This window comes from Pleuronectes platessa, chromosome 10 (assembly GCF_947347685.1).
Source record: "Pleuronectes platessa chromosome 10, fPlePla1.1, whole genome shotgun sequence".
NCBI classification, from domain to species: Eukaryota; Metazoa; Chordata; class Actinopteri; order Pleuronectiformes; family Pleuronectidae; genus Pleuronectes; species Pleuronectes platessa.
This window is the reverse complement of record NC_070635.1, coordinates 24,271,445-24,283,592: the sequence shown is the minus strand read 5'-3', so window position 1 is coordinate 24,283,592 and position 12,148 is coordinate 24,271,445. Positions and strand designations below refer to the sequence as shown.

Here is a 12,148-nt window from a genome sequence, read left to right as displayed (position 1 = left end):
TGACTTGTTTTGCAATTGCTTTTGTTTACCAACCTACATTTTCAGTTAAGGAGAATGGTTAGCCTCCTACATTGTTTTAAGCTGAAACATCAAGGGTTTAAATCACCTTACTACTGCTATGAATTATCAAGAAATTCAAATATACAATTGCCTTTATACAAGAAACTCATATCCGTGCCTCTGAAACTCGCATCTCATGTCGCAGTGGGCGGGGCAGCACTTCTTGTCCACCTTCCAGGTCAAGGCTAGGGGGGTCTCAATCCTCATAAACCAAAATGTTCCTTTCGAACATCACAGTGTGATATCGGATAGACGTGGTCGTTTTATCATTGTCCCGGGGAAACTGTATAATACAGGAGTTCTGCTCGCTAACGTGTGCGCCCCCAATGCAGATGACGTGGGCTTTCTTGAATGGCACTTGTCCTCATTGCCGGATCATCATTCTCGGTGGGAATCTTAACTGCTGGTTGGATCCATTACGAGATCCTTCATCGCCTGACCCTGGAACTGGAGTAAATCTGCTTCACTTATTGAGTCCTTCCTATCCAATGATGGCATTTGTGACATGTGCTGCTGCCTCCATCCAAGCAGGAGAGAGTATTTCTTTTTCTGTCACGTTCATCTAACCTACTCCAGGATTGATTGCTTTTTAATGAAAATGATTTGCTCACACTTGCCTACTCCTGCGAATATCAGAGTATAGGGATATCAGACCATGCCCCCGTAATACTAGTAATGAGCTTCCCTGATCTTCCTAAAGCAAATGAACACTGGTGCTTCAACTCTACCCAACCGTTGGACAACGATTTTGTGAAATTTTTAGAAGAGCAGATAAAATCCTTTTGTCTCACAAATACTTCTCATGAAACCTCAAGCTTGATTGTTTGGGATACTTTGAAAACCTTTCTTAGGGGACAGATTATTTCCTACTCCATGAATTTGAAAAGAAAGGCAAATAAAAAGCGTCTCGATTTAAATAAGCATATTAAATAATTAGACCTGCAATATGCTCATGGTGAAAACAGAGTTATAAAAAAAAGCGAGTGGAATTACAAACTGAATTTGACCTCCTTTCTACACACCCAATTGAAGACCAGCTTCTGAGAAGCAAAGGTCTATTATAAATGGTGAAAAATCTGGTAAACTGTTGGCTAAGCAGCTGGGAGGATTTAAGGCAAAACAGTTAATCACAAAACTTGCAAAGGAGACCAACTGAAAATTCCCACACTCTCTCCTGACAACAAAACAAGACTAGATGAACCTATATCACAAATTTAAATAGCTGCAGCTATCTCTTCATGCAATTTTGAAAATCCCCAGGACCCGATGGATTTCCTGTAGAATTTTCTACACTTCCCTGATTTCCCGTTAACTAAGTTTAGTTTTGTCAGATTCATTTCACCAAGGTACAGTTCCACCATCATTTTATGAAGCAATTATCACTCTCATTACAAAGAAAGGCAAAGATCTGACTGAGTGCTCCTCCTATAGGCTGATATCCTTGTTAAATGTTGATGCCAATATTTTGGCTTAAGTTTTGGCCTGCAGATTGGAGAACATAGTACTATCAATTGTATCAGAAAATCCAACTGGCTTTGTCAAAAACACTACTCATACTTTAATACGCGCCCCCTGTTTAATATTTTGTACTGAACCTCCGTGTGCAATTTCTGAGGGTGTCATCTCCCTGGATGCTGAAAAGGCATTTGACCGTGTGTAGTGGAAGTACTTATTCACCATATTAGAAAAATTCATCTTTGGGTCTAATTTCATCACTTGAATAAAATGATTATATCTGTGCCCCAAGGCTTCAATCCTCTCAAACTCTCAGCAGACGCGGCCTTTTGACCTGCAGCGAGGCACTCATCAAGGCTGCCCCTTAAGCCCATACTTTTCGATTTGTTCATAGAGCTACTAAGAATCATATTCCGTAGTAACCAAGGCATTTAAGGGATTTGGAGGAGCGGAGTTGAACATACGCAGACAATCCTTTGCGCTTTATATCAAACCCAGCTACCTCTTTGCCTGCCATTCTGTCAATACTCGTCCATTTCGTCCAATTTTCAGGATATAAACTAAATCTGCACAAAAGTGAACTTTTCCCTGTGAATGATGAGGCACTTACGTTGGAGTATATGACCCTTCCCTTTAAGATTGTGGAAAAAGGCTTTACTTAGGTTGGCATTACGTTTTTTAGGACATTTTCATTCCGTATTTTACCACGTGAAACTGTCTGGTGCGCAGGTCACCTCTATCTATAATATCGGTGGGCCGAAATAATTCTATTAAGATGAATATTATTCTTTTTTGACTCACTAGACTCAGTCATATCATCCTATATCTGGAGAGGCAAAGGCCCCTAGCTGAACAAAGCCCATCTTCAAAAACAGAAGGGCGACGGAGGCAATATGCTGCCCAATTTTCGTTTTTACTACTGGGAAGTTAGCATGTGTTGGGACATGGTTTTTGTGCAAACCACAGGCCTCCCTTCAGTCAAACTGGAAACAGGCATGTTCTGGAGTGAACTCAGTCTCCCAGAGTGCCACATGTTCCCTTTGTCTTAAGACAGTCAAGGAACTCAGTCTCCCAGAGGATGTAACAGGATGCTGCATGTCCTGGGATCTGGGCAATATCACACAAAGGTGTCAAGAACCTGGGGGGTCACTCCTATTGGTCAATCTCGTCCAAGACCTGTGAGGTCACCGGGGCCAATATAAGGAGAGGTCTGCCTAAAATCTCTCTCTTCTTCCATCCCGCCGAGGGCGGAAGGCTGCTCTCTCTTTCTCCAATCCTCCCGAGGGCGGAAGGCTGCTACAGCCTCTCTTTCTCCCATCCCACCGAGGACAGCAGGGCTTTCCAGCCTAATCTTCTCTTCCCACCAACTACCGGAGGTCAGAGGTGCAGCTCCCAGCTCACCCCTCTCAAGGAAATCTCCTCGCCCTTCAAGCTCTACAAAACTCCTCGTAGCGACGCGATGTCCTGCAGGAGAACTTCAACAAGCATCTGAGCACACGGCTCGACAGAATCGCGAATGCAGAACTCTACGACCACAAAGCCAGGAGACGTCACAGAACTGCAACTTCTTTTCCCCTTTCCCTCGGACTGGTAACATAATCTGGGCTTAATAATTATACATGCTAAGCAAGACTGTTTACTCAATTCTGTGTGTTTACAAGTTTGATATATGCTGTGATGTTGTAGGTATAAGTTAAATGAAGGTTAATGGCAGTTAGGTTCGCCACAGGCTTTGTCCCTGACTATCATTATCTGATTAACATACACACAGACACGCATAGCATCTCACCAAGTTAAACCTTTCCCCTCAGCCGTAAAGCAACGGCCATAAAGCAACCTCAGAAGAAGGGGGGGGGGGGGGGGCTCTTATCTTAGGGACCATTTTTAAAGCATGCTAATTTACATTCACACACACACACCTCCTTGTTAGTTAGTTTGATTGTTTAGTAATTTGTGTTTTTATACTTTATTATGTTCATAATAAATGTTCTTCTTTCACAAATGTTCTGTCATTAATATTGCATAAGTGAATCTTGCCAACTGTTACACTGTTAAGAACTCCATAGCCTTCCCTGTTCATTATATAATCTTTAATGGTAAAATATTGAGATTTCTAATTGAACTAGATCTAAATGAGACTGATCTTAAATCAATAAATTGGCTCTCTTTTCCCTTCTATGAAGGGTGGTGCCCCGCGAGAACTTTAACCAATTAAAGTTATGATTTAATATTAATATTTTAAATATTAATGTTTTACATTTTATTTTGATAACCAAATTTATTGAGTGCCTAAAGGCACACCATTCTATGGTAACACTTTTTAAGCACTATTGCACAACACATGTGAACTGTTTTTTTCTCTCACAACTCCTATTATAGCCAATCACTGTTTCCTATCGTCATTAATTGACTAGGCATAGAATTGAAAGAAAATGTGCTATATTGTGATATGTGTTGTAACCTGAATATGAAATATCTTATTGAGATATGAGATTTTGGAAATATCATACAGCCCGAAGAGGAACAAATAAACAAAACTAACAAGGCTCTAATTACATGTTGACCCCAACACTTCAGTGACAATCCCAATCGTACCTGCTGCTCTGTACAGGATCTTGGGCTCAAAGAAGATACACGGATTCTGGTCAGTGATGCAGGAGAGGAGCAGCCCCTTGGCCTGCACTGGACCACGTGGTATTACAACCTGAGGAAGACAAGAAACAAGTAATTCGGTCAACATGTGCATACCGCAAGAAAATATACAGTCCGATTGTGATCTTTCTAAATGTGTATTAATAAGAACAAAAATATTTGCCATTATATGGTTTTAAGTTCAAAACTGGGGTATGCTAACAACACTGGACCTCAGATGGAGCAAAAAGTGCTGATATTATGCTCTAAGATTAACATTTATCAGGCTGACCTTTGCTGAGAGACATGTTTATTGCTCTCAGCTGGGGTTACTCACAGTGGATCAACTGTGGCTGTAAACCATACAGACATGTATCTGTTTTTACACATTTTCTTAGTAACATCCTGAGAGCTTGTTAAAATGTGATATGCTCCTTTGCGAAATCAATGACCTCCAAAACCTGGTTTGTTCGAGCTAAGTGCTTTAACTTTGGCGAGTTGGAGCAGAAAACAGCTGTGCTTCAACTTCCTGGAGTGGATTGTCACCATGCAGGTTATAAATGTTGCGCACTAGAGGACTGTGGCAGTTGACCATGCCCCTGGGCTCTCACCAGAGCAGCCACAGATAAACCATTCGGGTTTTAACATTCTTTATTAATCCCAAAACAAACTCGCAAACTCTAAACATAAAGTCCCAGCACTTCCTGCTGGGGTCTGGCTTTGCAGCTCAGTGTCTCTCGGTTCTCTGCATCTCTGTCCAGAATGTCTGTCCTCTGTGCGTGTCTCTCATGTGCTTCCTCTCAGGCAAATCCCCTCTTCCCTTATCAACCTGAGGGCCAACCAGCTAACAGCTCTCACCTGCACTGACTGATCCTCTCTTACAGGTGGAGGTGCTCTCTCAGCTACCTACCCAGAGACCTAAAATTGAATCCTTCTCAATTTCTATAGGTTGCAGCACTTCGGTATCTAATGAGTTTGTAATAGTGTTATGTGGAGCTCTGATGTCACAAAAATAGTTGAATTTTTCCATCTGTGGTGAAGGACCAAAAACAGAAGACTTGCCAAATTTGTTAAATGCTGCAGATGTCTTTATGCCCACCAATTTGTTATGTCATGGGGAACCGGCAACTCTAGTACAAGTGCACCAACTATTCATGGTCCAGATTAGAAAGTAGTGTGAAATACTTATGGCGTGCACAGTTTGAGACCAAGAAGCTGCAGAGCAAGTCTAATTTACAACTTTGTGTGTGGGCCTAGCATTTTTTCATACCCATCCTCAGGAAAATGTTATCACAGATAATATAGGCAAGATTCATGAGACCACATGGAAACTATGAAGACTATACAGAAGGCTTGGCAGTGAAAGTAGTTCCAGTGAATTGTGAGCTAGTTAAAAAATGTGTCCTCACTTGACCTTTTGAAAAAAATGACAGCCCCTGAGTCAACTGGCCTACATCATTGTTCTATAAAACCTCTGTTCACACTCTGCAGAGTCAAACATCAGGCTGACATTTAAAGATAACCAGACTCAAAGTGAAGTTTTCACGGTCACTCATTTTAGATGATGGTATAGCCAACAACAGAGCCCAGCTGTTTTCATTAACCTGGATTTATGTTGATTTTGTCAAAAGACACTGCAATCATAAAGTAATAATTTGCGCTTCTGGCTTTCTGTCCAGCTTACACAGATGTTTGGGGGATAAATCTAATGTTTCATAGTGGAAAAAAGTTTTTCATTTGATATCCACTCTCTCACATGACAATAGAGTTGACATTATGCGGAGAAGAATAGAATTGGGCACATTTCTCAATGGGAGGAGGAGGAGTTTGGAAGGGACGGTCGAGTTGAGAATATAAACAAGAAGTTGTAGTGAATACTGCGTCACTATATGCCTCAGAAAAGAGTTATAAGACCCCCTTTTTTTATACTGTAAATAAACAGGATGAGTAGTAAGGAGCCAAATTACTGCTGCCAGCCAACAAAGAAAGATGTGGTGGTGGAGGAAATGCTATTTTGGGAATAATTTTTATTGCGGGATTAGATACTAGTTTTCATTTAACCAGCCTGTTTTTTTCCTCAAGGAATTTCAATTTCCATTTCTCAACAAGCAGACTTGTAAAACTCTGAAGCCAAAGTTTTTTTTATGTGCATTTTTTTTGGGATAATGGGAGGTAATAAAAGATGAAGATACACACAATAAATATATCATAATATCTATTGTATTGTGTTACACTGTACAGTATTGTACAAACCATCAAATTATTATTATTTCTATAATTAGGAGTAACAGCATTCTATTGTACTGTACTGCAGTCATACTATAGATATTTAATCTGCATCTTATATATCCTGAACCATATTGATGTATTGTTACCCATTTAATACATCACATAAATCCCCCCTACACTATACAGTTTCATTATCTAGATGGTGGTGGCTTGCCACAATTTAAAAAAGGAACCAGTTTCTTTTACACTTCTCATAACAACATAAGAGACCTTTAACTTGGTGTGTGCATTGCTAATTACCATATGCTTCCTCGCTACCGAAGGTTTGCGCTACTGTGAGCTGTGCTCATGATATGGTCCATAATGTTGTTACTGTCCATGCAGACAGTCAGACCGCATAGCTGCAGTTGTGGCATCAATGTAGTTCTCTCTCATGTGATAATTTATTTTTCACTCTTAAGTCTGTGTACCTTTTACTCTGAATCTATGTGCGTGAGTGACCATATACATGCACGCCTTTTGCTGCCATAGCTTGATTCATTCTGTGGGAATCGCTGGTATATGTGGCCTGCACGATCAAGGATGCATAAAAGCTTCAATGAAGGTTAAATTAACAAAAAGTTTTGTAACTTCAATCTGCACTATAGATTGTATATAACATCTCTGCACACCACCTCCAGCACAAAAACAACACAAAAGTGACCGTATAGTGTAGGCCCGTTTCAGGAGGACTGACTAATGCATTTCCAGAGGCCAGGCTAACAGCCCATTCCAAACTGGCCATGCACTACGATAACTAATAATAAATATGGCCTGCACATATGTTATCAGTCCATTTCATAAACTGTAATGTTCTGCCAGCGTACCTTTGAATATGTATTGGGGTAAGACGTGACACTGCAAAAGTGCTCAAACAAGAAAGACAAAGGAAAGAAATACAAGTGAGAATCTGAATTGAACTGCATGTCTGACCTTGACGCCGGGGCAGTGGGCGAAGAAGGCCTCTGGGCTTTGAGAGTGGTAAAGTGATCCATGGCCCACACACCCCCACGGAGCCCGAATGGTGAGGCTGCCGCAGTCGAACAGGTTGCCAGAACGGTAGCGGTACTTGGCTGCTTCATTGACTATCTGGAAAGAGACCAAAGTGATTCAGGTTATAAGAACAATGCAGGAGGTTTCAATGTGCACAAAGACAATAAAAACATTCTAACATCATAGAGTGAAGTTTCAGTGTTTCCCATTAAATATCCATCTGTTTATTTGTCCCAACACAGCTTCAAAATTAACAATTTTTTTTATAATAACATCCTGCTAGGAGAAATAGTATACTTTTATTTTGAAAAGGTAGTTCCAAATTGTGGTTCATGGAGTCCGTTCTGGCTCAGTTTAAGATCTTTGTTAATATCATACATCGTGTAGGACATCCTACTGCTATTCTCTGCCTATAACATTTTTTGTATACACTGTATGTGTGAATTATTGTTGTATGTGAACGAAAAACAAAAACAATAAAAAGATGTGTAAAAAAAAGAAAAAAAAAAGAAAAAGGTAGTTCCGGTAAACAAAAGATGATCAATAAAATGTTTGTTCAGCACCTGGCTGATAAGGGCACAAGGTTTGTGGATATTTTGTTTCTTATTGTATTTAGTATAGACTGAATACGAAACGTACCACTGCAGTTTTGCTGCTCACTTGTATTATAAATCTGTGCTCTGCATTAGGGCAAGGCATATCAACTTAGTATCAGATCGTAGCATAATGTATTAAGCATAATAACACCGGATTAGAGACACCTGTTGTATCATTTTTCAGTTTGCAGCTTTGTTTACAAGCTTTTACAGGCTGTTTTTGTCTTCAGCTGTTTAATTTGCGGTTTTTAAAACAGTTATGTTACTTTAGGTCACAATGCATGTTGATGGGATTTCGTTTGTCTCAGGACTGACAAAAACATGGGTGTTTTTCCATCCTTTTACTATTTAGGCATTTTCCAATATAGTTTTCATTATGTAGTGGGTGATGCAAGGAGAATGTATCATGTTGCCATGGAGTCTGCGAGTTAGTCAGGGGCCGTCTTTGCTAAAGGGAAAAGAAAGGTGGAAACATGATGATCATATGGCATGCTGTGATTAGGTGCTCCTTTTTGAGCTACAAGAGAGAACAGGAAAAACTGATATAACTGGAAACCAAAACGTGTGCTGATTCTGCATGATTTCTGAAGACTCAACATGTCTTTAAGACCATTATTAATGCAACTGAAGACCAATTTCACCAATTTCACTTCCATACCGGTAACAAACAAACAAAATCTATATTTTACAGAACTGTTTTTATACTGTATATATTGTAACTGTGTGCGTATGCGTGTATGTGTGTATGTTGAACAGTTTATTGGTTATTTTTTGGCTGCAATTTGTTAAAGCAGTATCAACACAAATCTTTCCCCAAAAACACATTTAAAAGTGAGACCTGGCTCAATGTTACTTATAAAAGTATTAGCTTCATTCTCCAATCAATGTTTAAGAGATAGAAAAATCAACATTTCAAGGCCTAAAATCTGGATTATTAGATTTTACTCTTTTTAAGAAATCTTCTTCCAGCCATGTCTTTACGATGTCGGTGCATCCTTGTTTTTCCTGTGTTAGGACAGTTAGACGGAGGAGTGTTATGTCCTCAACCTGCTCCCCCATATTCCAACCCTGTGTTTATGAAATACCAGGAAAGTACAAGCGAGTGTGATCGATTGCTAAAAGACAAATTCCTCGATGAGCCGTTTCAAACTTAAACATGAAGCTCTGGTCTTGTTACGACGCTGTAGTAGACTGTGACAGTGTTTCACGGAACACATTTTAAATTGTCTTTTCAGGGACAGCACTGGTGTAACTAATTACAATAATGAAAAAATTTGCTCATTTAAATGGAATGAAGTCGTTTTCAATGCCATAGATTTTACCTGCACCTGTTACAACAAGCCAACGTGTGTGGTGTGAAGAGGGTTGACCAACCACAGGAGCAAACTTTTACCTGGTCAAAAGCAGGATAGATGTAGTCAGCAAACTGGATCTCAGCGATGGCCGTGGCACCGGCGACGGCTGCACCAATACCAAATCCCACAATACCCTGCTCACAGAGGGGAGTGTTGAAGACTCTGTCCTTGCCTGGAGAGAGAACAGAAGAGAGGAGTCAAAGAGAGATTAAGAAGCTGGAACACTAACAGGAAGGAAACTAATGACGACCCGTCTTTGTATCGAAAGAAAACACTCACCTGAAAGTATGGACGAGGCTTTTTTTACACAGCTTAAATTTGATCTGGTTAGATTTGATTTCACATTGCAATTTAGCAAGATTAAGAGTTTTAACATAGGTATGTCTTATCGTCATCTAACTATACTTGACATTGATTGGTTTGTAGACAGGCGTACGTCTGACCTCTCACTGTTGTCCATTCAGCTACTGTATTAGCTAACTTTTTGGAATAAAGAGCATAACATGTTTTTATCTTTCCATTTAAATGGAGAAAATGATTCGACCTGTTTGCTTCATTGTAACTGTAATATCAAATTTTCCACATCTACCGTTTAACGCTGTCAAAACTTCTGGAAATTGGTCAGAAAGTTCGAACTCTTCAAAAAGGAGGAAGGAAACTAGTGGCTACTTATCTTTGAATCAACAGAAAACGTTTCAAAGTTTAAAGTGAGATAACGGAATGGGATTATTTATTTGGGACCACTTACCACCAATTGCAGAGGGTGTCTAAGGACGAGCAGGGTTTTTTGAGAACAGAAGAGGGTCCATGCTGCACACTTACGCGATGAGATTGCAAAGAATAACCTCACTTAAAATGCCACGCAGTCCTAAAATAAATTAAGTGACAAGCGGATAGGCTGTAGCCAACCGAGCCCGTAATGTACACACAACCCTTATGAATGCAAAATATACACACTAGGGATGAGCGAGTACAGCATTATCTGTATCTGTATCTGTATCTGTTAACCATATCAATTATCTGTACCCGTATCCGTACTCGGAGTGGGCGGGGCCTAACCCGGAAGTGGGTGTGCTTTAACCCGGAAGTGGGCCGGGTTGTCTTGAAATGGGCGGGGCTTTAACCAGTATGTTATTTTAAGCATGCAATTGATATGGGTTGATCAGAAATTGTTATATTTATTGCTGATTAGAAAACTATTACAGGACAGCATCAGCATTGAGCTTCAGATCAATGATTTTGATCACAATAGCAAACAAACTATTTACAGAACAAGTTTTGTAACAATGAATACAACACATGCTGTTGCAATTATGAAGTGAAATGTAATAACAAGTGTTTTCATACTCAACATAACTTTCTTTTTTAACTTTGAATTTTTTTTAATTTATTTCCACACCAGGTGTGTGTGTGTGTGTATGTGTGTGTGTGTGTGTGTGTGTGTGTGTGTGTAAGTGAGTAAGAGAGAGAAAGAGAGAGAGAGGGGGAGTGTGTGTGTGTGTGTGTAGCTTAATTTGTAATATTTTTTATGCCACTACTACCTAGAACTTGTCAGACACTCAGTGCGTGAAGTAAAATAAAACTGGTTAGAGCCAACTGACGGTTTAAAAAAAGTTTAAACCGTTAAAGTAAAAAAAAAAAAAACTGTTTAAAAAAAAAAAAAAAAAAATCTCCGACAGGCAGAGACGCAACGCGAGTCGCTTTCTACCAGCACCACGTCTGAACGAACCCACGTTTAACAGAACTCTAATGGTTAATAAGTAAGTACAAACTGAAATAAAAACAAACTTCAAGCTGAAGAAACCCTAAACGTTAACGGAAAAGACCCGCGAACCTGAGTGACTGAGAGACAGAGAGCTGTTCTTTGAGTGAGTGAGCAGAGCGGTGTGTGAAGGGGAGGAGCGCTGTGACGCTGTGTGAGGATTTTCATTCAGTCCGAGCACAGATATTGACTCGTATTACTCGTATAATACTCGTGCTCGGCAAAAGTGCTTTATCCGTACCGGATACTCGTTTCAGCCGAGTATCCGGCTTTTTCATTCTCCATCCTATAACATTGCAAAGAACCACAAGAGTTGGTGTCTAAATTTGATCACAATGTGTTATTTTTGCTCTCATCTTTATGTATTTGCTAATCCAGTTTTTATGATGTTTGGATTTTTTTGTTGATCTCAGCAGTGAAAACTGTGCCATGCTCTGTGCTCATAAAAAATTCAATCAGCGACGACAGCACCGCTACCGTCCGAGGAATGAACAATTGAGTGATCAAAATGTAGTGCCGTTCTACTCAGAATGAACCAGCGTCACACACACAGTTCATGTGAAAGGGAGGGTAAATACAAACAAGCACTTAATCAACTCATGACAAATAGTACAACCAATAGATGTTGCGTACAACACAATGTTTAACTGTGAAATGTAATGTTGACTTGATGTTTGTGCCTCAGTTGTTTACATGTTTGGGTAACCTTTATAGTCGTACCATGTGACACATGCTCTGCTTTAAGTGCAAATATGGCTCAACACATTAGTGCGAGGGAGAGTCGCTCACATCACAGAGTCAACATGTGCTGCGTTTTTCAGGGAAACACTCAGAAGTAGCCAGTAACCGGTGACGATGCATCCGCCTTGTAATATAAAGCCACTTATGTAGTGTGCAACCTGCATTAACCTCTGTTCTGTACAATGGCTGCGGGTGGCATGAGGTGTGCAGGGCCCCTTTGAATGGTGAGGGGGATCAAAACAGCTTAGCATCCGTCACTGCTCGCAAGGATGAGATGGAAAATAATG

At 40.1% G+C, this 12,148-nt stretch overlaps 1 protein-coding gene across 2 annotated transcripts in view; it reads right to left on the bottom strand.

Annotated features, from left to right (window-relative positions):
* Window positions 1-12,148, bottom strand: part of bckdhb (branched chain keto acid dehydrogenase E1 subunit beta) — a 68,174-nt gene that overhangs the window by 50,438 nt on the left and 5,588 nt on the right. For both annotated transcript variants that reach the window (XM_053432659.1, XM_053432658.1), the window contains exons 4-6: window positions 9,397-9,530; window positions 7,348-7,503; window positions 4,111-4,219 (exon numbers count right to left, since the gene is read on the bottom strand). In XM_053432659.1, coding sequence (XP_053288634.1) covers window positions 4,111-4,219; window positions 7,348-7,503; window positions 9,397-9,530 — 399 coding nt within the window. The remainder of the gene's footprint in view (window positions 1-4,110; window positions 4,220-7,347; window positions 7,504-9,396; window positions 9,531-12,148) is intronic.